A 25,481-nucleotide genomic window follows, 5' to 3' on the forward strand; every position below is an offset into this window, starting at 1 on the left:
TTTCCCCCATCACCCCTTATTTTTTTAAAATACTCTAGAAGACCTTCAAGGCTTGGTCTGGAGCCCTTCATTGGCTCTGTGCATGGACAGGATCTCTTCCATGGCACTGTGGTTCTTCCAGTACATCAGAAAAAAAATTCCTTTAAACACACCCGCAGTGTAACTCATCTGAATTAGTCCTGCTGCTGGTTGTGGGAGGAGAACCACTTACAAAGCAGGCAATGAATCACTTGAAAATTAGTATTAAGCTTGTTTGGAAGTGAAACCAGAAGAACTGAGACAACACAGACTCTCCCCCCTGTGGGAGACAGAGCTGCTTTGGATGGCAGCAGAAATCCCCTTATCACGCCCAGCGCACGCCGCAGGCATTTGGTGTGTGCAGCATCCTCCTGTCTGCAGGCCTGGTGTGGGATAACCACACGAGGGTTCAGGGGGTTGTAATGGCCAGCACTTCAGAGGGTTGTAATGGCCAGCACTTCGTGGGCCCTCTTAGCAGCAAATTGCAGGGGGTGAGCTGAGACAAAGTGCTCCAAGCCTTCTACTCACTTCCCAGGGGCTGTGCCCCCACCTCCTCTCACAAGGGGAATAAATCTTCCCTGTCTTTCCCTTGGCTGCGACAGCACCAAGCTGATCCAAAACACTTGTTCATCCCCATCCAGACACAGGATCCAAGGCGGGATCCCACGTGCTCCAGGGTGTGTGGGATGCTCACACTGCCATCACCCTGCCAGGCTTTCTGCAGAGCACTGGGCTGCCTGGGGAGCTTTTGGCAATAATTGGTGGTTTTCCATGGGAGCTGTTAGATAATGCTCGGGTTTCTGTGGAGCTGCACTAGAAAACGTGGATGGACCTGTCAAAAGACACAAACTATACTGCAGTGTAATATGGACATGGAAAGGGGCCAGACTCAGCTCTTCTTTTCACAACAAAACAAGGGTTATTTCAATGTATTTTGAATATATAATGCTTTTTGTGGTTGGTTCAATTCAATACATCAAAAATCCTGAAAGAATTAGAGGGAGAAGAGGAAGTCAAGGGTGGCTGGAAATCGAGCCAAAATATTAGGCAAATAAAAAACCCCAGACTGTTTGTTTGCAGGCAGCAGTATTTGGGGTTAATGACACTTTTTATCCAGACTGGAGCAGAGAAAAGGAAATTCTTAAGGCTTAAAAATATTGCTGTAGCGTGAACCACAGTTCTCAGCCAGCTCTTGTTCTGAAGCTATTTATTTGCCATGACTAATTTGGAGTTTCAGATGCGGTCACCGCCTCACACGTGGCGGTGCCTGAGCTCTCTGGGCACCGGGAGCCCAGGAAGGGAACGCTGCTGATTCCCACCAGCAGTGCCAGCTCTGCTCTGGAGCCCAAAAACGAAAACTGTTAACCCTGAGTTTCTAAAATGCATTTCACGTGTGTGCATGGGGATGTTCCCACCCTGAAATTAAAATGCAGATGCAGATCAAATCGCTGCCTCACTATTTCTCATCTTGCCCTACTTTTTTTTTTTGTTTATTAATCAGCCCAGAGACACTGAGAAGCCAAGTGTCTTGACAGGGCAGAGGTGGTTTAGGAAGGGCTGGTGGGCTGCAAATCTCCTGGCAGCAGGATCAGTGCCTAGCTCAGCTTTGCAGTTGCCCCTGTTTTAAGGGTAAATATACTGTTAAATTTATTGAACTGATCATCACTTCCCAGGGAGCAGGAGAGGCAGGCAGCACTTCAAACACAGGTGCTTTAAGAGTTCTCTCCCTGCCCCATCTCCTCTGTGGATTGAAGAAAGCATGTCCCACTGCCCCTTTCCCAGTACAGGCAGTGTCTCCATCTACCATTAATAAGGATGAGAAGGGGGGACTTGAGGGGATTCTGGGTTCATTTATGGCAGTGCCACTTTCAAATTCCTTCAGTTCTGTGTGACGCACATTGGGCATGAGCTGAGATGCACCAGGCAGAGGGATGGGCTAAAAATAAACCTGGAGTGTCACTGCTGTGTTAGTCTCCTGTTGATATTTCCTGGTTTGTTCTGTAACATCTTCAAGGCCAGTCAGATGGGGGGGAAAAAACGTAAAAGAGGGAATTTTTGCTTTTGAGGCTGGATCAAGAGTGTGCTGGTACAAACTGTGTCATTTCACTGAGTGCCTGCAGAGCTCTGGTACTGGTTCACACTCGTGCTAAATAAAAAAGTATACAGCTTGTGCTAATTCTTAATGCATTATTATATTGATACCAATTCAATTTATGTTACTTAATTAAAGGAATGAACAAATTAATTCAACATTTACCTACCCATGTGAAAGGAAGGGACTGCAGTGCAACTTGGACTCAGCAAGCTCTGGTACCCCGAAAACAGAGACCAGGGGCACAGGAGGTGGTAATCCATCAGACCTTGGGTTCAGGACTTGTTGGCTGTATGGAGAGAAAGACTAAATTGGAGAGAAAAGCTTCCAAATAGGGAATTTTGGAAAGAAGGTCATGCTTTTAAGTGCATCTGGATGTTGCATTAATTGCCTGGGAGATGTAAGGTCTCTGCAGTGGTCTCTGCATCCCCACTCTGTGGTGGGCCAGAGTGGTGCCCTGCACTGTCCCCTCCCCAGGGACACCTGCCTGCCCGTCCTGGTGTGGCTGGTCCTGCTGTGGCCAAGCTGCCTGGAAAGTACCTCACAGCACTTTTGCTTTTTTCCTGGAGGCAAAAAGTAATTTCTTCCTCTGAAGGCCATGGCTGGAGTCGTCCTCTGCTAATGAATGCACACCATCAGTGAGCTGTAATGGAAAATCGGGGATGACGTGGCAGGCAGTGGCTCGCTTTCAAGGCACCAAAAAAGCCCTTTTAAATTTAAATTTAGCAAAGAATTAAAAGCACATATAGGCAGACTCTATTAGAAAGTGAAATATTTGATCTTGGCTATTAATCTGTTATAAGCATACTTTCATTTCCTTGCCATATGTATCCAGTGATAGACTTGCATAAATGAAATCACATTAAAATGTACTTTATGTTTCTAGTCAAATCTCTTTTATTATTATGCAAGTCCTAGTTAGGAAGAAAAAAAAAACAATTACAGAAGCAGACTAAGAAGAGTAAATTATTTTAACCCATTTATACAAGTGAAATACTGCTCCTGCTTGAAGGCTGTACTTCTTGCAATAGTAGATGCCTTGGGAAGAGGTTGCTCCATTGCAGCCATGGTACCAGCTCTGGAATAACTTACAGGCTTTGGAGAGCTGCAGGGCCTACTTTGGTGGAGGTGTTAACTCAGAGGCAAAGGGACCATTGGCAGCCTGAACCCAGCACAGAGGATCACAATGGATGTTTCAGGGTGAGAAGGAAAAAGTGGTTTACATCTTATAAGTTACTTTGCCTGATTAAGCACAACTGTCTGTTTTAAACCTTAAAATACGGGCACCCAAATCCATGTCATATTCCTGCCGCTCCCAGCCCAGGGCAGCCAGGTGAGGGGGAAGCCCTCACTGAAGTGCTAATTTGGCAACAGATTAGCCAAGGTAATCTTTCATAGAAGAATGAAGCATTGCCATCCGTGTCTGGTTTAAACTGTAGTAGAACCTCATGCGTTTTTAATCATTTTTTAATCATTATTAGACAGCAAAGATTTACAGCTGTTTGCATTTGTGAAGCCTAAGATTACAAATAGCTTCTGATTTTTAGAAAATAGGCTACAGATTCTTTAGTAATGGATGAAGGAACGGCAAATATCTGCGTACTGAAACGAAATCCCCATTGTCAAGGCAATTAAATACCTCGTTCCTGTCGCACTTGGTTTACTGTGCAACTATTGGCAGATTGCTCTGCACTAGGTTTTGTGTCATTACTGTGAATTAACCACATTCTAGACTCTATAAATATTCATCACAATCCCCTCATCTTAGGCATGGCAGATGCAAAGCTGTGATGGTGCTGTCTCCAGCAGACGGAGAGGCACAGCCTCTCCTGCCAGCGTGAGGTTGTCGGCAGCTCAGACCATCAGGTCCAGGGTGCATCAGGATTTCTGTGTGTTGCCTCAGAGAACAGATTCTTGCTGAAGTCTACACAGCGAACAAAACACTTGAACACCTGGTGGCTTGATGTTTTGTGGGTTTTTTTTCCCCTTTTTCTTTAAAGTGACACATTTGGACATAATTAAAACAAAGGTTGTGTTTTTTTTTTTTAATATGCCATGACTGTTAGCAGCTGGATGAGGAATAAGCCAGCACAAAAGCAGCATACTCCTTATATTATCTATAAATAAAACCAGCCTTCAAGAGCACACTTTTTTCTTTTTTTCCCCTCCTTTCTCCCCTCCACAGAAAATCTTTTCTTTGTGCCAAGACTAAAATATTAGCACTGTGTTCCCTCCTCTGTTTAAACAGACCTCATTGCATCTAAGTGCCAAAAAAGTGGAATTCCTGAACAGCAGGTGAAAAGAAAACACAAGATCAAAAGCAGTTCTGGCTGCCAAGAGAACCTGCAGCATGGCTTAGGGGGTGCATGAAAAGTCACGCAGACTCCTGGTGGTGTCAAAGACTTTTGGAAGGTCGTCAAGGAGTTTTTCTTCAAGCATCCCACATCAAAAAGCTGTGCTAGGAGACAAACCTGCAATACATTATGAGGATGGTGCTAAAGATACCAGTCACCCACTTTTAGGAGAATTTAACTTTTTCCCCATAACACCCACGGAAGCAGCTCTAAGATATCCGTGCTCTGTGTGGAGACCATGGGTATGAAAATAAATTCAAGTGCTCATGCTGGGTGAACATCAGGCAATGGCTGGTTTGGGTCCATAACCCACCAGGGTACTATGAAGAAATGTGCCTTTCTGAGCTCATCCTTGCACTTAAGGCAAAGGACACATATTTTGCTGCTCTTGTAACCAGCCAGCCTTTACATTAATTTGTATTTCTGCACCCAGCTGGATATTTCTAAGCCCATGACAGAGTCCTTTCTCTTTGGATGATGTGCCCTTTAGAGATCCATGGAAGAAACTGCTCCAACACTTTTCATAGCTGATGGCCTTCAGAGACGAGACTTCAGTCAAGCTCCTTGTTAATCCCTTCTGACCCTCTGCCTACCATTCCTTGACATCACTGGAAAAGGCAGGGACATTCTGGCTAAAAAACCAGACATCTGGGTTTGAAAACAAGGAAAACTTGGCCGAAAAAACTCAGATGTGTCTCTGGATGCCACAGTGCAGTCAGTGCTGGGAGTCCTGTGAAGTTCAACCACCTTCCAACCCTGCACTGGACGCAGCACCCCAGGTCAGGCTGCAGCTCTGCCTGCCTGTGAGCCATCCTCTGACCAACGGAACTGATTCCCAAAAGGCATCCATGGATGCTTCCCCTGTAATTGCTACGGCTGGGAAATGGAGCCTGAGAAATGACTGACTGGACAGCAGTCCTGGAATCACAGGTTGGAAGTGCTTGGGCCCATTTTTCCTCCTAAAAATTACCAAGCAGCAAAGTTCTTTCAAATAAGACACACACTGGTGGAGTTGAAAATAACACAAGGTGCACATGTGCTCCTGAAGACAGCCTTTTTAAAATTTTTTTTATTTTAAAACTCTGCATCTGAAAACACAGTATGACAGAAAGCATTTATATACACTGCAGTGTTTTTGGTATAATACAGTATTTCATACATCCATTTCTTTTTCTGCAAAAAAATGTGCTTTGTCGGACAAACAACCAAACTCCCATTGACAAAGAATACAGCTAAGGCACATTGTTTCTGCTAAATGAAAGACAAAAGGGTGCAAAAACGGGTAGTGCAATAATTGCTGAAAATCACATTCTACTACAAGAAAAGCATTCTGACTTTGAACTTTGATTACTGGTCAATTTAAGACATTTCAATATCTCATAAAATACTCCTTTAAATAAATAGCAAAATATCTACATCTTTCAGTGTGTTCCATTTGAATTCCCAATTTTTTTTTAAACTTTCCTGTATATACATGGTTTTCTTTTTTCTTATTCAATAGATTACAAAATATTTCTGTACAATTTTATGCATATTATGATCTATAACAAAATAGTTATTTCTTAAAACTATATTACCACCAGTCTTTGAAAATGACAGAATAGAAATAACTTATTATGGACTATGTTAGGCAATAGAAAAATCCAATCAACCCAAAACAGAACCAAAAGGACAAAGTCAGAAAAATAATTTCATTACATTGAATTAATTATTTTTGTTCCACAAATTCTTGTTTTCCATGTAAACCCTTTGCAGTTGCCTTTGGGTTGTATCTGCATCTGAATACCAAAACAGGATAGAATTTGGGATTCCTAAAAGCCCTGCAGCCTGCCGGGAATATTGGTACTACTGAAAGACGACAGTTCTCATGGAGAAAAGTATTAAAGAAACCCAACATACACCAGCCTTAGGAGAAGTCGTTGGTTTCTGCTGACTTTGACAACCTTTGGATGAAGCTCCAAAAGCCAGATTTTTGGAACTGCATTTATGACTCAGATGATACAACCAGACTCCACTATGATCTAAGTGTACTGTTAGATTCCCAACCACCACTCCAAATCTGGCCCATGTGGTGACATTCTTCAGGTTTTAAGACCATACCATTAAGAGGATATTTCTTCTCCCAGCTACCAGTACAAATCTGAGAGGAATGTTACTACATTGTGTTAAAATGAGTGAAATTACTGCACAATTTGTCTTGTGCAACTGAGAGCAGTCTGTCCTGTTGTAGTCTGAAGATAAATTAAAAGTTATTAAGTTTGTTCTTCGTAGGTAATTAAACCACCCTTCCTTATCTACAGTGAGTTGCAAAAGACAAGAGCTCATAATTTCCTAAGGTTTATATGAACGTCTGAGCCTTCCTTTTGCCCAAAGGGAAGGTCGTTTTCTTCCTTTAAAGACTGCATTTGTAAGCAATTTCTATTGTATTTGTGAAGTGTAAGCTGACAGCAACACAACTGAGCTGTAATAGAAATCTCAAGGTGCCTTTTATTCATTCCACAACAAACAGAGAAAGTGAGCAAGACACAGACAACACCGAAGTTCCTAACACAGTTTAAGGCCACATTTAGAAAGGATGAAAGTAAGGCTTTCTTTGAGGGGCAACACACTGGATGCCACAATGGGAACAGACACCGAGCGATCCAAAGCCGATAGGATTCACCCACGGAAAAGCTGAAACAACATCCTAGTTTTGGCCAGCAGGTCTGTGCCTTTTTTTTGGATCTAAGCAGGAAAATAAAATGAAATGCCATAGACATCCTCCTCCGGAATATTCCCAGCAAACTGAAGGTGCTCCCCTAGCAAGAGTGCTGTCTTCTCAGTCGAGGGTGCTAATTACAACAGAACCAAAGACAAGCTGAGTCATTACAATATACAAATGCAGCGCAATGAACCGCGCCTAGAATTGTCACTCTGTTATCAGAGGCACCTGTACAGTATCTTGCTGTTTATTTGGCAAGGTTACAAGTAATACTTCTAGGTTTTAACAAAGTAGAAAGAGAATTTTGCATAGATTGTACATTCAGTTCAAGGAGATTTCTGGTACCTTTTTTAGTTGTTCTCAGGTAAACGTGTTTGCAGACACAGTGAGGTAGCAGCTGTGATAGCACCCATGAGCAAAAGAAGGTAACCAAGGCAGAAGCAAAGAGCAGAGTGATGAACACACCACTGTCAGTAGAAAGGAACAGAATCAACATGGTACCTGCAGTGTCACATTGTGAGGATTAACTGGTGCCAACACCACTTAACTGAGACACCCTAATGCTGCCGCCGTGGTCCTGGGTAACACGGGCTGTAAGATTTTGTTGCCTCAATTTTAAATGCTCTGATTCTTCTTTCCCTTACTATGATGGTGGTGGTGAAGGTTTTGAAGGCCAATCTCCTCTTCAGTACACCTTCGAAGGGAACTAAAAATCAGAGTGTTTGCTCGCTCCTGAAGAGTCTGCAGGGAAATAGGTGTTGCCCTACAAATTCTTCCTTGCTGCCCTTAACCCTAATTCACATTTTTTTTTGGCTCCTCTGTGCCTGGCTGTAGCAGCAGCTGCCCTCAGCAGGGCTTTGCAGGAGGTATTCCTGCTCTCAGGAAGTCCTGCTGGCCCCTGGAAGGGCAGTGCTCTGTCCCCTCTAACGCTGCATTGCTCCCTACCCGGTGTCACCCCCGGAGCTGTCTTGGCAGAAGCCTGAGGGTTTGGTTTGGAAAGGCTTTTTTACACAATGTTTTCAATTGCCATTTAATATGGGCTTCAGGTAATGTCCTACAAGTCCTTAAGACTATATTGGAGGTCTTGAATGGTAGAAATAAACACTTATGGATCATTATCTTTTCACCAGATTGAAGCAAAGGCCAGTGGGAAATGCTGCCAGCCACTTCCTACCAGGTCAATCTTACTCTGTTCCTGAAATAACCAGGTCTCCTCTTACATATATCAGATACCCAATGCCTGAAAATCAGGAAAAGGTAACTGCTGGCCTTCACCAACTCCCTCCTGTGTGCAAGTACTGAATGGACTGAAGGCTGCTCTGAAAAGCCAACTGTTCTGGTCTGCAGCAAGGGTTTTCTAAGAAGCCGAAGGGATTTGGCTCACACAAGCATAAAACTTCCTGCTCAGTGGAAAGTGGTGGAGTTGGCCAAAGTTTCACGTGGCCAACTCCTGAAGCTTTGGGATCTGGGAAGACAACAAGGAGGGCGTGGTAGCCAGCAGCAAGCTGGCAGTTCTCTGACAGCTGGGATGAAAGAGAATGAGAGAAATCAACAGAAAGCTGGTCCTCATTGCCTGGTCACAAGAAAGATCTGGATCTTGTTTTCTTTTTTATCTGGAAAGTCAAAGCTGAGTTCTCAGGGTATCAGTGGTTCTCAGCCTTGCTGTGCAGAAGGAGCCCAGTTTGTTCAAAGTTTTGTTGCAGCACAATTTTGTCAAAGTTTTGCTAAGTTTAAGCATCTTCTTTACCCTTCATCTCTCCCTTTGGTCAGGTTTAGACTATCCCAGCTCTGATTCACTGACTTCACAACTCTGCTCACTGTAATGGTAGCTAAGAGTGATGAAGGCTTCATTAGCATTGCAATTAGTGCTACAGGAGATGGAGAGAAAGTGAATGCCCATTAGCTGGTCCTTCTGAAGGTGCTGCAGGATCACTGTTAATACACTGTTAAACAACTGTACAGGCATTGTGCACTGAAGCCAGTACCCAGGAAAGTCAATTTGTAATACACGAATGCACATTCCTGTATCTCTAGGCTTAGCAAAAACGAAGGCTTAACAACAGAGATACAGAGGGACTTTCTTGTATAACACTTGCTATCATGAAGGAATTGTTAAAATTCTCTGCTTGCCAAGAGCACAAAAAAAATGAAGACATCATTTCAATTCTAAAAAAAAAAACCCCTTGAATATCAGGAAATGAAAATGCAAATATTACTACTCAATGTCCAAATGTCATCAAAGAAAGAATTGGACAAATCTGAAAATAAACTGTCATTTGAGCTATTTCATTTAGCCTCGGGGTTTAACATTACCATATAAACAGGTTTGCATAATGCTAAGACTGACTTTGGACATAATTCATTAAATCACATATGTAGATGTTCTGCATTTTGCCACATTCCCTTTCTGTGTAATACAGATTGATCACAGGAGTGTTACATGGCTGTTGTGCAGAATGGGCAGGGAATTTAAACAAGGAAAGCATTACACACAGAGGACAAATGTGTGCCTATGGAAATATAACCCTCTTCCATTGAAAGGAATTTTGATCAAACCTGGCTTTCAGCTGGAATCCCGTTCGGCCAGGACTGGCCAGTGTGATTGGAAAATAACACCTGCACATTCAGATGAAGATGGATAACTTGCTTTTCTTTTTATACAAACTGTGGGGCCCTGCTCTGAATTCTCCTTTTCACCAAATGTAAGATCTGTGAAGTTATTCTCTTCTGACATTCAACAATGTTCATCACAGGTTCCCAGTGCTGCCGTTTCAAGCCAGAAAAACCACTAAGCAGGACGTTGGTCTTAGCAGTGCTACCTACCACTGATCCCTGCTGCAGAGTCTGGCTTTACATGGTTTTCATTCACAACTACAGGACTTTGTAATGCAGACACAGAGTACCATATATAACTTGTGGATCCATGTCTGCACATTAATAGCTATAGTAGAGGTGGTTATTTAGGTCCAGAATTTTACACTGCCCCCAGAAGATTTGCCAAAAATGGCAGCTTATCCTTTCATGACTTCAAACAGAGACAGCAATTTAACCCTAGCATACTGTCACATCTTTTATGTATGCTGGACTTGACTCTGAAGCCCTCACTCAGCATTAGCACTCTGGAAGTTTTGCCTGAGTAAGGACTGCAGGGTCAGCCCCTTCAGCTCTGCATCCCATGTTTTAACAGCAGCACTGGATTGCCAGCTTGCTACAAAACTTCACTGTGTAGATGCTGTTTTCCTTTCAGAAAATAAACTAATAGAAATTTTGCTTTGAGATATTTTAAACCTAGCATATAATGCAAATGGATATATCAGCAACCATTTATTTTCTTTCCCTTTTCTTTGTACTAAAACAAAATAATTTGCACCTTATATTTTAAACTTTAAAAATGGCAGATTTTTTTTTCCTAACCACAGAAGACGTTGTCATCTTCTGCTTGGTCTAGTTAGTAATGAAAACTTACCAACAAAGCACTTGAAAACGTTCCTGCTTAAGAATAAAAATAAGTATCAAAATTAAAAACTGAAGTTATCTGCGTGGGTGCACCCTACACATATGCTTATGTGCAAGACAGACTGAAGATTTTGTGACTACCCTGGTAGCCTTATTGAGAACAAGCACTGCCTGGGCTTGTTAATGAATTTTATTGTGTGCCCTAAATATGATGTTCTTCATTTAATCTGCAGGGCTTGGACCGTGCAGTTGCCGCTGCATCAGTGTGACTAAAGCCCTGGATTTCACAGTGAGGATTGGAGGTCCCCAGAAAAGATGAACTTCACAAAGGAATGTTAGATTAAAAACAAGCACTGTTAAAACCCCCTACTGAATAGGAAATAACACTGTGATTCTATTACATAAACCTGTTGGCAACCCTGGTTTCAAACACGCTTTCCTCTAGAGCTGGTTGAAAAGCTGGAGCATTATCTTGACTGAAATATTTCAACCAGTTCTCATTGCTACAAACTTCCCTAAAACTACGGCTCATGACTGTCAAAATCAAGACAAAAAAAGAAAGGGAGGTGTGAGGGGAGGAAGGCCTTTTCTTAACAAAGGCAGCTTCAGTTAGTAAAATAACATAATCTTCAAGCTGCAAAGGCAGCACCTACTAATTAGTCATTGACTAAAACATAAATAATAAATACCTAAATTGTTCCTTCTATGCATCCATTTTTGTGCCAGATAAACATTTTAATGCTCTGCCTTAATGCCAGCACAGCTGACACCACAATTTCAAGTCCAAAGCAAACTGCAAGTAGCTTTAAACCAATATGACAGAGAGATTCTACAAGTCACTGGGATCTGTGTGTTACAGTCATACTGCAATTGTTGTTTAAAAGGGAATTCAACCTTCCTGTGAGATTTGATTATGGAATGATTTAAGGGTCTGTTTCCCTCCTGATGTGCACACTTAACTCTCAGCAGAAAGTCAGCCATGCACACAGAAAGGTGAACAGACACTCTGTTAGAGCAACAAGACTTCTTCTTTCCTAATTACCCAATAGCTTCTAATGGCCTTTTTGGGCTCTGTTGCTAATAAGAGATTATTACCACAGCAACAACAACAAAGTGCATGTTTTTGCTAAGGTAAAATGCATTAGTTGGAGATGAATTTGCATACAAAACCTATATTTGAAAAAGTTCTTGGAACGTAAATTAATTTTTTCCTACTATAGAAAATGCAGGATAAAATGACGCAAAACATGCCTATTTAAAACAGGATGCAGCTTGCTAGGAATTTTGAAGACAGGCAAGGGTAGACTGACAGAATAAAGTAAAAGCAGAGAGAAACATAGCATTGCTCTCCTTTCTGTTCAGCTCCTGGCTTTGGGTAGGGACCCATGTCCTGCATAGCCTTCCAGACGCCCTGCACAAGCCTAGAAGGATCCTTCTTCACAAAGAGATGGAGATCTGAGACCAAGGGAGGGAATTAGTGTTAAGACTTACTAGCCACTACTCAAATTAGGGAAGAAACCTGTTGTTGCAGATTTAGGTCCCAATTTGATCATTTCACTGGTTCTGTGCAACTCCATCTCCTGAGAAAAAACTCAGCTCAGCTCATGAGCAAAATCAGCAAAGGATGTGTGCAGACACATCACAACCCACCCCAACCTACACATGCACACCTGCTGTACTGGCAGTCTGTGAAAATGCTCAGGTGGGCTCAGAAAATACCTGGAGATTTGAAAAGGCTGAAATTCAAAATACTTCTTTTTTCTTTAATAAATACTCTTACTACGCTGACCCTGAACCCGACTGCATGAGACATAAAGACTAATACAGCAAAACACTGATTCCATTTAGAGTTGTTAGTGAAATTAGTCTAAAAAATCTCTGAAAGTTTCTCCTTTTGCTTGTTTTTTTCTAACTAGGGTAACAGACATCAGCTGAGTCCAGAATGACTTTGTGTTATTAAAAACCAGAGGGATGGTGTACCGTAATTATTTCACGTTCTGTGAGGTCATGTGGCCATACAGGCTCCAGCCTGCAGTAACCAACCTCTGGGAATTTTGCTGTGATTTATTCATGGTAGCAAAACAATGAAAGCCTATGAAATAGCAGAGGTACAGACAAATTTATTTTTAAAAAAACACTTTTAGCAGCTGCTCCTTCACTGCCGTCTCCATGGTTTGGCACTACTGTTTCCAAACCCACAAGACAGTGGATGCAGCAGCACGTGGTACAGCCGGGTCCCCATGGGACAGCACAGGCTGTGGGGCACGTGAAGCTGCTCCCAACAGAGCTGATGGAGAGGGCAGTGCCAAAGGCCTTGTCTGAAATTCTTTTTTTTTTTTTTTGAATTTTTTTTTTAAGTGAATTATATATTGCAATAGGTAACAAAAAAAAAAAAGTAACATTCCCTTAGGTTTCTGAAATCTGGTGTGAGATTCACAGAGAAGCAAGGTTAAATTCCCTTTTAAAACCCTATGCCGGAGCAGGGCGCGCCGGATGCTACCTCAGGCGGCCGTCGGGTTTGACGGGGCCCAGCTCGGATTTGGGGTCTGGGCTCAGGGAGCTCCAGGCTGTCTGGGCACAGCCCTGCATGACCGGGCAGGCGGTGGGGCCGACGCTGCAGATGTCCACGGCTGACCAGACGCTGCCCACCAGAGAGTCCACCCAGGCCTCCAGCCGGGCGCCCACGAGCCCCGCGTTCCTCTTGGCCTGGTCCACGCGGGCGGCGCTGATGGGGATGTTCAGGACGGGGTTCAAGCCCTGGAAGCTCTGCTCCATGTACGCGTTCTTTGGAGGCCCGCTGTGATACTTCATGGCTTCCTCTGGAAATGCAGAAATAAACCCAAAAGTTAATGCATAAAAAACCCAACATTAAGGATCTAAGGGCACAGCAAACAATAAGACCAAGGTTAGTGGTGCACTGTGGTTCATCTCCCCAGCACTGAGGACATGCTGTGTCCCAGGGATGACTGGCTGTGCTCAGCACTGTAAGTTCTGCTCACTGTGATGCTCACCCTGAAAGCACTGCCTTAGCAGGGGGAGCTCTGAGCCTGAAAGCAGCATTGCCCTTTTCATCAACACGTACCACCAGCATCCTCAGAGCTGTAGAACACCCAGCCATGGCTGCACTTTGAAGTGAGGAAAGAGTTCAAGGATGCTTGGTGTGAACGGCTGCCAACCCCTGTCAGACCTTCAAGTGCTATCATTGATTTGTCTAGGAAGAAGAGCCAAGATCTCAGACTGTTTTGTGGTTTTTTCTCCCCTAAACAGATGAACCTTGACCGGTTGTGGAAAAGCCACAGCATTTCTTAGCTCTATCTGCCATTCCTGGCAACACCATGGCCTTGGACAGACCAGAACCATAATGAAATACGTGTAGCCCCAATATCATTCCTGGAAGAGCTCCAGTCTCCCTGGGAAAGAATTCTCTCATGACTATATTTCAAGCACTTGGGCTGAACAGTAGATCACAACTATTCCCTAATGACACTTTTCTTTGCATTGTGGTTGCTTTCCTTACAGTAAGTCTTCTATCTCAGCAAAATGCAGTACAATATCCCAAATCTGTAATACTGCAGTAAAAATCAATGTCAGGCTGTGACAATGCTCTCAAAGACCTAAACTGGACACTGTGGGTCAGGCTGCCTGTGTCTAAAGTTGTCTGACTTCTGAAGGTCTGTGACAGCACTGAAGTGCTGCACATAAAATCAGAATGGGACCCTCCAAAAATGTTCACCGAGTGCCTCTTGGGAGCAAATTTCCAACCATCTCTTCCTGTTCTCAGCTGCCTTCCCCAGCATCCTCACTCTGGCAGCACAGAGGATATGTTTAGCTCTGCCAACAGACACACTGTCTAGAACAGAAAATGGGCCCATTCAGGGCGCTCCAGGCGAGGAAAGCCACCGTGCACAGCGAGCGTCAGAGGCCAGGAATTACAAATTCACGGCTACAATTCCTTCCACATGTCCTTGCTGCTTGCACTGCAGCCTGACACTGAGTCCTTTCTTCTACGCAGAGGACAGTATCTCAGGTGCTGGCAATAAATCCGTATATTTATTCAGAGGGAAAAAGGGACGTTTAATTGGAGCTTTGCTGTTACATTTGCAGTCTTTAATGTCAAATACTGTTCAATTCCATTACTGCAAATCCCCAATTAAACTTGTTCAGCACATCCACATCACCATTATACATCACTCAACTGTTCCTGCATCCATCTAACCTCCTCTTTTTATTTTAAAAGGTAGATATCCACAATAACCTCTAGTCAAAATGAATTAGTTCCACGCACATGTGTCAGGAGTGTGTTCTGCCAGAGCACTGCAGTTTAAGAAACAGAACAAATATACATGATTAAATTTCCTTCTTTGGAAGCAATTAAATATGGAAGACTGTTTGTCAACATATTAATTAAATAGGAACATTCTGAGGAAAAATCCCCAAATAAATAAGAGTTGGCATTACTAGCAGGATCATCTGATTGAAACAGGCAATTCATTGAGCTTGTTGAATCAAAGCCTGTTGTGCATGTGTTTAGTGCATGGAACAAGAGAGATCTTTATTCAGACATGAAACAGGATGAAATGGAACTTGCTCTTCTGTCTGGCTCAGCCTTGCACTTGTCCCAGGCCTCAGGACTTGGTGGATTATCAGGACTGGAAGGAATGAAAACTAAAGAAACCACAGGACCCAGTGCTTGGCTGTGCAGCACACATTGTGTTAAGGGCTTCCACTGCCCACAGTTAAATGTGCTCTGATGAACCCTGACCTGGTACTGGTAGGGGATTGTCTGGCCCCACAGCAGAATGTCACCCCAGCCTGGGTGTCAGCACGTCCTAGAAAGGAAAAGGTGGGTAACAGCAACCTGAGTGCAGAGTTACATACACTCATCAACAGGAAATGATGAGGATTTGACCCAGAACCCTCTCCTGGAGCCTCCAGGTCTTTGTTGAACAGTTCATAGGAGAAAGCAAAGAGGATGCTGCTCATCCAAGTGATAGCAGATGTGTGCTGTTCCTCTGTGCATTAAAGGAAAAACAACAGAGACAGAACCATGACTCTGTAACTTACTGGGCTGGTACAGGAGAGGGACAGTGTGGCTCCCAAGCCCTGAAATGCTGTAAAAAGGAGTTTGGAGCCACTGGGTGTGCTGTTAATGCACTGACACTTCAGTCAAGTGTCATGAGCAAGAGCTCGGGAAAGAATAATGAAGAACATAAGGCTTGCCTCTATGAGAGGTGCGTTTAGACATTTCAATCTGTATGGTTAGAGCAAACAATTCAAAATTAGCTGAACTGCAGACATTAAGCCAGACTTTTTTGCCAGCAAGCACATCCAAGCAGCCCTTTGACTTCAGGAGGATATGCATCAATGCAAAATATATTCCACTGGCTCTAAAATATAGCTTTAAAAAACGTGGTTATTTTTGTCCTCCATTTTTATTTGCTCTTTACTCTGGGAGGGTACATTTCTCAACTGACTTTTCTTGGTATAACTTCTTTGAACTAAACCATAGCCAGCCACACAGGCTGGGATTTCAGAATTTTTGTGTGGGTTTGTTCTTCATTTTGCAGAAAAAGCAAATGAGTTCAGACAGAGAGTGGGCTAAGGAATGAAAAATGTGGTTACCTTGGTACACATTAGGGTGCTAGACCTGTGGGTTTTTTAAAGCAACACAGAATGTACAGCTTTATTTCTTTACTTGAATTGTGCTGAAACCCTCTGGCAAAGAGGTAATTTTTTATTGACATTTTGTTTGTTTTCTCTTGCAGCAAACAAGACAGTGCTGCATTTGCTCATTGTGGAGCTAATCGACTCCTTGTCGGCTGGATCTGAACTAAATTTCGAAGCAAATCCCTATCTTCAGGGTTTTTCTCAGAATGATGATTCCAGGGCATGTCTGCTCTTCTGCAGTCATGTGCCTGCCTGCTGCTATTACTGCATTTATCAAGAACATGTCATGTTACCTCTGGTTAATTTAAAGAAATCACAGCAGTTCTGACACAAGTTGCCACCCACTTTATAATCCGTATAGATGCAATTAGAATTGATTGAGCCACTGCAAACAACCAAGGGCAAAACAAAGGTTTCCCAGTATATACTAATTGAGATGATCTATAAATATGGATTAGGTTAAAAGGCCATTGAGGTGCCTGTGTGCATCGCCTGTGTCTGCTAATGCTGTCAGGCTTTGAAAGGGCTGGTTGCAGTTTGGGGGCACAGGGACAAGGCACTGGTGTTTCAGGCTCCCTGGGAGCAGCAGAGATCAGCAGCTCCACGTCCAGGACATGCCATCAAGCTGGGAACTGAGCAGGAAAGGTCTCCCTTAAGGTAAAGAAGGAGGTTGCTCTTCTTCACTGCCCTCCTTGCTTGAAGGAAGAAGGGGTTTATGTATTCATTTATTTATTTATTTTCAATCCAGAGTTTACTATCATCTTGAGGTTTTGGGGATTTTTCTGCCTCGGAAGTGAACCTGCCCCCTGGCTCACCATAACCTATTTGGCTTTAATGGAGCAGGCACTATCCATTAAATGTATGACAACTCATTATCGGCGCTCCAGCTGGGAGAGCGCTGTGGAAACTTTACTGTGAATATAAACTCCAATTTAAAAATGAAATTGCTTTGCTTTTTTCTCTGCTCCTCCCTGTGCCCCCAGGAGACATGTAAGATCACACTTGGCATGACTTTTACATGGCCTTTGTAGAGCAGGGAAGGGGGAAAAGTGGGATGATGGGGATGCAGAGCCAACCTCTGCTGAATTTGCTGTTTTCTTAGGACTTGAAATCTGCTGGGTAGCTTGGATTATAGTCTGTGAACTGCTGGCTAAATGCTCTGAATTATACCTGTTGTTTGGCTCTGCCTCTGCAGTCCCTGTGCAGGGGACCTGGACATCTGGCCTCGAGTCTGCAAACCGTGCTTAAATTCAGACTGCCTAAAGCAGACAGCAAGAGTCCCCCACTCCTGTCTGTCATCACTGCTAGTGATCTTCTACTGATCTGCTCCCTGTTTTGTCTCCTCCACATCCCATTCCCTCTTAGTCTTGGCACAATTATTCCTAAAGCATCCTGCTGGTCCTTGGCAGCCCTCCCGTGTCCTTAAAACAAGCACGGAGTACTTGGCTTTAACACACTCGACCATATGGTGAGAAACTCAAAATCATTTTTTAGAAGAATAAACTGGAATCTGTCTGTGCAGGACATGGAGGGAAGGGGACTTGGTGGAGTGAGTGAACCTGATATCTCCAAATGATTTATCTCACAAATTCATTAAATTTCCTTTTTTTTTTTTTAACTTCCTCCAACTTCAATAATTGAAGGCATTCCTGAGCCAGAGGATCTGCTGAAGGCAGAGCTGATCAGTGACACAACTCAGAGTAGAGAAAATAGACACAGATTTGGATGACTGGAAGGGGGAAGAGGAGCGAGAAAGAATAAATAACATTAGATTATAGGTTTTGCACTGAAATAGCTTTGGGAGCCTCATTTACAGCAGAAATACCCCAAACAGCATCCCCAGTAATTCCATGTAAGATCTGATCTCCTTTGGATCCAGGTTTTGAAAAGGTCAATGAATCTATGCTTTTGAAACAATTTACATTCTATCAGTTATGCTCATTTGGACACAGTATCAAAGAAAACACATGCTCCTGATTTCCTTCTGTGGTTTTACTTGCATGCACAGAATTTAGGCCACAATTAATAAATAAACGGAAATACAAAAAATGAATAAACTAGTGGCATATGCTGCTTTTATAAACTGCTAAACAAAACATCTTTGCTGGCAGCTGTCCCTTGATTATTTTTTTGAGTTGCAATAATGAATTTTGAGAGTCACGATACAGGAACGGACATGTTTCACTTTGATTATTCAAAAGAAGGGCAAGTGTTTCCCTTCATGACACTGGGAAACCAAAAGCAACTTTCCCTTGTTGTGCTCTGGGCTGAAGTGATGTGTAGATGAGCACTGATTTAGGAAATACAGGGATTGTTGTTGTGTCCTTGTTCTCAAGATATAAGATTTTAGTGGCTGCTGCCAGATTTGTGCAAATGCTTTTCAGAATGACACAAGCAAATTGCACACAAGACCATGGACAGATTTTTATGTACATGGGCTCCAGTTTCTACATCTGGACTGTATGAGGCAGAGGGGCCCAAATCATTATTGAGGAAATTACATGCAAAGAGGTATGAAAATTATCAGTCATTCAAAAAGCTTCTGGAGTAGCAAATTACTTTCCAGGGTAATCCTTCTGACAAGGGCTTTTTTTTTTTCCATGGGGAAGAGGGTGGGGGTTGTTGGTGGTGGTGAGGGAGGATGGTTGGAAGAACAAAATTTTAAAATCTCCGTTAAAACATATTCCCCTCCTCTGCTGACAACTCCTTGCTAAGTCTGATGTATGTTTTATTTTAAATGTTAAGACAAGAATACTATTCCTTCGTTTTAGAAGATTTCTGGCAGCTTTTTCATTGTTTACAGTAACAGAAATCGTTCTTTTAGGAGTTCTAATTCTTCTGTCATACTCTCAAAATGCCTTTACTTGGCAGAGAAAAATGTATTTAAATAATAAAGTGGTGACAAACTGACAAAAGCTGGAAATCAAAGCTAAATGACAATTGCCTGCACAGAACACAGTAGTGTCTGAGACAGAAAGCCTTAAAAACCAAGCAACAGGAATTTGCATTGTAAATACAATTCTAACTACAGTGGAGTTGTCACCACCTGCCCCTGTAATTAATTTTCTTCTCTACCTCCATGCCTCTATCATCTAGAGATTATACATCAGATCATCAGTAGCAAATCATTCCTGAGACTTTTTTCCTAGACAATATTGTTCCCAAGCTTTATATTTCATTCCTGTAGCAGATTCTAGTTACCATATGAATGAACAAGGCTCTTCAACAAAAAATACGAGCCAGATCTTCTCCCAGTGTATCAACAGGCAATACAGAATCACTACATCACTTCAGTGGAATTATTCCAGACTCAGAGTTTGGACCAAAGGGAATTTTGCCTTTATACCATAAAGTGTGGGCATAGTGTCTGAGACACATTTACCTGCCCATGGGGTTCTCACATCATAGTCAAAAGTAGCAAGGTTACTTGCTACATGCCATGTTTTCCGTCCAATTTATGCCTTAGAAGTTAAATTACCAAAGAACATGGAATTCATTAATTTCCAGGAGACGAGTCAGTAACAGCTGCATTTAGAAGCAGGTTGCCTCAAACTTTAAAAATGTATTCCTTCTACACATGGTGTTTGTTCACAATTTATCACTGCCTATTAGCTAATAACAAGAGCAGGTTGGAGGTGGTTTAGTTTCTGCTTAAGAAACGATGCCACCAAATGTTAGAAGCAGAAATCAGTAAGTTTGCTCTTCTGCTGGGAACTGTGTGGAATCAAGCTCCTGTTGAGTGAGATAAGGGTTGCATTAGCTCACAGCAGTTGTCTGTTGGTGTTTGCATTACAGAAGCAGCACGTTATGCTGGAAGGTAAATGCCTGACTCAGTTTATTTGCTGCCCTGTCAGGAAGAAGAACTTCTGAAAACTTAATAGGATCATTCATGTATCCAGCAAATTTAAGATGTCTAAAGTTATGAATATTAATACTGGGCAGATGGAAGCACTTGTGCACATTAAGAAGAATGGTAAAGATGTTCAGAGCAACATGCTTGTTTTGATCTTACTGAATAAGATAACAGGTGTGGCTGTAAAACATTCCCTCTTCTCCCAGCAGTGTCCTGGGCCCTGGCTGCAGACCCTGGCACTCAGATGATGCCTGTGCCATGCAAACTCCTGCTGAAGCCTGCAGACACTGGCAGCCCCAAAACAACCTCTGGATTTGGATGGCTCAGGGCTGCTCTGGCAGGGAAAAAAAAAGGTTTCTTTCTAAAACTTGTCAATGTGGGTCTGATCCCAGGACTGTATCCATAGATATTTCTGTAACAACTGTTTGGCATGTACTGAGCAGGTATCAGGCAAGAGTGAATGCCTGGACCTGACAATATGCCAGGTGAGCTCTGGCCTAGGGTAATTTTGCCTAATTCAGCATTTTGTGTGTTAATGCTTTCGTTGTTAAACACACAAACTTTGTCATGAAAACAGTTTAAACGTCTGTAACTCTGTAAGAGCAAAAGTGAATGAAAAGCAGCACAGAAAGGTCAATTTTTCTTTCTGTTTCTAAATGATGGCTTTTACAATAGCTGTTAGATTACTGAGAGTCTGAAGTTCTCTGGATTCTGAACTGTGCATATTTTAAAGATATACATAGTCTTTTGTTCAAAGTGGCTGTGTTTTACAGACTGGATATAGACACTTCTACTTGTCTTAGTGCAGAAGTTTCTTCTGATTTAGTATCTATAAAATTCCTTTCTTATATCCTTTTCCAATAGAGTGCTACTTCATTTTTAACAGCAGCATTTACAGCGAGTACAGACCCAATAACTGTATTATTCCTATAGCAAATAATAAAACTTACCTTGTTTGATAGGCTGCTGATTGGAGAAGGTGAGAGGAGTAACAAGGAATTTGGTTTCAGCTACCTGTACCCAGTGGTGTAGAATTTTTATTGTCCAGACACCGGGTCGCAGGGGCAAATTCAGAGGTGGTTTGTAGTGAGTAAACTCGGCACTGGATTCAATAAGAATATCGTATGTTGCTGCAATTACATTAATAGGATCCACCCAGATGACAGTCACGGTGACGTTGGGGCCTTTTCCCCATTTCTGCATGCCCACTGGCTCATCTGTTGGCCCGAGGAGTCCTCCAAAATTCCGGAAAAGCCTTTCCTTGGCGTCCCATTCGGTGCCAATCTGCAATGGAAGAACACACTGCTGCTGGCATCACCTCTGTAACCATCTCAGACCCTTGTGTCAAATAAGGGCTCTCAAGAGACACAAATCACGTTTCTCTAATGACATGAATTATACATATATATAAAAGCTGACAGCAACATGACCTAAGATGTTGTGTACAGTGTGTACACAAATTGTGAGACAACCTCGAATGCGAGGTTTGCTTTTTTGGTCCACTTTGGATGGATAAAAAGGTTTTCTTTATCTTAAGGGTGACATAACAGGCTATAGCAGCTCCCTCTTCCTTCCACAGAAGCAGTCCATAAGGGACCAAGCCTAGTGACCGAACACAGGCTATGCACAGAAAAAAAATTTGACCCATCATCTCCTGGGTCATGAAAATGTACTACACATATGAGAGATGGAACCTGCAGTAGAGACCTAACCAGCTACTGCTAAGACCAGGAAAGAAGCTTTTGCTGCTGACTTTAGGACAAGTCACATCAGGTCCTTTACTACAATCCATCCATGAGATGCTGTCTCCTTGCACTCCCTGCCTGCCTGATGTGGGAAGTTATTTCTTGTAATCTCTTTTCTTACTGTCATAACAGTGACATTGTTTTTTATTTATTCACTAAGGAACAGTAAACCAGCTGATTCACAATCTAGTGTAAATATTTAATGGACTTTTTCCTAGCAGCTTTCATATTTCAATGCTCTTTATATGAATTTCAGTGGTTCACCCATAACCTGTGGGACGACACAAACTTACAAGCTATTGCCATTAAACCCCTCATAGTCCTTCAGGTCTCCTTTTGCCTTCATCTCCAGACAGTGTAGATGACTGAAGAGCTGATTTGTTCCCTGTACAGAAACCACGTGATTCTCTCAAGTGGCCTCTAGAGATCCATGCACACCCAGGAGGGATCCCTACTTTCAGAATATATGTGGATATTGCAGATTCCACCAACACAGAGCTGTCCTTGTCCCTAAGCTTCACCTCACAGGGGCATGGTCAGAACCTGCTTTCCCAAAAGCATAAGAAATAAGCGTAGCTCGTTTGCTTCAGAGATTTTTCTCCTTGATTTCATCTCATTTCATGAGAATAAGTGATTCCAGTATAATGCCAAAATCCCCACAAATCCCCAAAACATAACAATTACCTGATGCCTTTTACTACTGATACCTGTACTGGAAACTGTCCAGTCTCCAGTCCCTTCTAAATAAATCCCTGTGGTTGGCAGACAAATTACAGGAGGACTGAAAGCAAAAAGCTACAAGGTCAGTAAAATAAAACCCTACCATCCTAAATCCATCTGTCATCATATGAATTCTTCCTACTGGACTATGACACTGCAGAATATGAGACAAAATGAGCCTTCCACTACTCTGCAATCAACACAGCATTTCTGGTATTTCAGAGGTATTTCACCCAGCACACCAGCTAATCAAACCAGACAGCGTAGCCCAGATATCAGACCCAGGCATCGACTGCCTCGAGGAGCTGTCAGTGCGTACTCTCCTGACAAGACTGACTGAATATATATGGAAATAAGCTGAGAAAGAAAATTTCCTGACCAGATCTTATTATCTACTCTGCCAACCTTCACTGAGTGCAGCCATGTCACACCTACCGGTGCTCAAGAGACCTGGAAATAATAAAGCCACAAAACGTGAAACAAATCTACACCCTCCTGGGCAAGGAAAAGCCTGTAAGGAAGCTCCTTCCACTACATTCGATATTTCTTACTGAAGAACTCCTTGAAGAAAACTTACTTCATCCTCAAAAATTAAACGTTCATTCCTGACATCCAACTATTTCCCCTCTCTTTAGCCTTTCATCCCTGGGAAAAGAAATCAGAAAGTTACAGTCCCCTTGCTCCAGCCTCCAGGTGACACTGCTCAATACCAGGTTGCACAAAAGATGTTGAGACGTGTTCACGTGCACAAAGGTTTATTTATTAGAGTGCTCTGTAAAAGAGCTAAGGTTGCTTTTGGGGAAAAAATATAACAAAATCATTGTCTGGTTGCTAAGCTTTGTGCAAGTGTGGTATTGGGCTCCCTAATGCAAACCAAAAGTTACAGGCAAAGGGCTGGGGAAGAGAGAAGGAAAGGACAATTGCCTCCCATGAGAGCCTGTCACACCGCTGTCAGGGTGCACAGTCCATGAAACAACAGCACAGAATCAAAAGGAGAGCACAGGGCAACAAAAAGGAGGACACAGGGCAACAAAAAGGAGGACACTTGGCAACACAAAAGGCGCTCAGGCACCCCAAGCCCCCACGTGCCCCAAAGCCAGGGCTCACACCAAGGCTCCACAGGCACCTTGGGGAAGGGAAAGGCAGGGAGTTGCACACATCTTCTCACAGGATCTGCCCTTTATGTCTGGTTTCCAGCTGGGGACATACTTTCCCAAGCTGCTCAGCTTGCAGTACAGCTGCTTTTAGAAGCACAGTATTTTATAGGGAATTTTACTTAAAGCACTGGTTCATACCTCTTCCCTTGAACTTTACACAGTTGAGTTCCCAGGACCGAGATGTCTGATTTTACAGGGCAAGAGATACTACAGTCCTATAATAATTTTCACAGCCCCTTAAAACATTGTTAGTAGGCTTTCACTTTCAAATGGAATACACAAAGTATGGGATGGAATCGAGCAGTAATGAAAATCTAATAAATTATGAAGGGATGTGGCACAGCAACTGACATTTTTCACATCACTATTTTAATCACCATTAGTTTGGGCTTCAGGAGCAAGCACTGTGCACAGGGTATGTTTGGAAAGCTGGAAATGTCTCATTGGTTTAAAACTTCTGTTTCTATATGTTTGGTCCCAAGATAAAATTTTCCCAAGATAAATTATGCCTTGATTATGGGTTTGTGTCTCATTGCTCACCACAAACAGGACCATTAGGTTCACACAATACACACTAATTGCCTGCCACCTAGTTTATTTTATTTTCTGTGATGAATCACAAGTCTTAACAAGACCAGAAATGAACTTAGTGTTCATCTGATAGATGGGGAGCTGAGACTTTTGGTTCTGCACAGCAAATAAACCTCCTGCCCTCCTTGGAAAAGTTGCCTGAACCCAGGCTGGCAGGACACATACTGCGTGCATTGTGCACAAGCCAATTTTAGGAGGTGTGGGAGTTTCACACTTGGAAATCATCTCTCTCGGATTTCCTCTGAGTTTATTTTACTTTATTGAGCCCGAGGCTGAGTGCAGAACACTGTCATTAACCCACCAGCCGTGGGGCAGCCCAGCTGGCCCATTTCTTTCCACTCGTCTCTCCGTGGTGTGTGGTGAAATCTGCTCCTCGGGAGGCAAAGTCTGAGAAGCAAAGTAGAGGAGCAGAGGGCAGGAAGCACTGACTGGAGAGATCCCATCATCTCTGCTGCAATCTCAGTTGTGCATCAAGGTCACAAATACACTCGGGAGCACACTCAATGCAGCATATTTGTGCTCTTCCTGCTGGCCCTGCTGGTGTGAGCTGGGAGAGGGAAGAAAGCTCCCAGATAAAACAGCCCCATTCAGCTTTTAAATTCCTGTCAGATCATGGGGTGAAAGTTGTTGAAGAACCAGCAGTTCTATGTCCCAATAAGCACAAGTCTTAATTCTCATTTCTGTGAACACTAATGCCCTCCCATCTTAGCTAAAGTGCTAAGTTTGTTTTCCACTCGCTGGACTTTGACAAAGCAGTGGTATTTTAATCAGTTGTAGCAGATCAGAGCTTTCCAGCCACACTGAAGCTGAAGAAGTTAATGCAGGATTTATACCAGGGTAACTGAGAGAATAATTTGGCTCAGAGGCAGAGATCCCTGCAGGCCAGGGGAAGGTAGACAGTAAAATAAACAATTAAGAAAAGATTAAATGATTTACTTTGTACCTCCTGGTCTTTTAAAATATGAATCATCTATAAAAAGAGAGAACAATTAAAGAGTTTAGGTGAGAACATATAATGAAAACAAGTAAGCAGCCACCAAAACTCTTTTTGTGAGTTTCAAACAGAAGAAAATATTTCCTTATCCTGAAAAAAAGCTCACTGGTGATTAAATTCTTCCCATGCTTTG

At 42.7% G+C, this 25,481-nt stretch overlaps 1 protein-coding gene across 6 annotated transcripts in view; it reads right to left on the reverse strand.

The window, feature by feature from the left end:
• XYLT1 (xylosyltransferase 1) overlaps window positions 1–25,481 on the reverse strand; it is a 597,640-nt gene that overhangs the window by 318,796 nt on the left and 253,363 nt on the right. For 5 of the 6 annotated variants that reach the window (XM_051775893.1, XM_051775747.1, XM_051775681.1 and 2 more), the window contains 2 exons: window positions 21,092–21,425; window positions 5,505–13,440 (listed from right to left, as the gene is read on the reverse strand). In XM_051775893.1, coding sequence (XP_051631853.1) covers window positions 13,118–13,440; window positions 21,092–21,425 — 657 coding nt within the window. In that variant the 3' untranslated portion in view covers window positions 5,505–13,117. Of the gene's footprint in view, window positions 1–5,504; window positions 13,441–21,091; window positions 21,426–25,481 lie in introns of those variants that run through there. The other variant, XR_007901956.1, reaches the window with a different exon arrangement.

This window comes from Manacus candei, unplaced genomic scaffold, assembly GCF_025592945.1.
Source record: "Manacus candei isolate 608988 ecotype Guabito, Panama unplaced genomic scaffold, ASM2559294v1 h1tg000002l, whole genome shotgun sequence".
NCBI lineage: Eukaryota > Metazoa > Chordata > Aves > Passeriformes > Pipridae > Manacus > Manacus candei.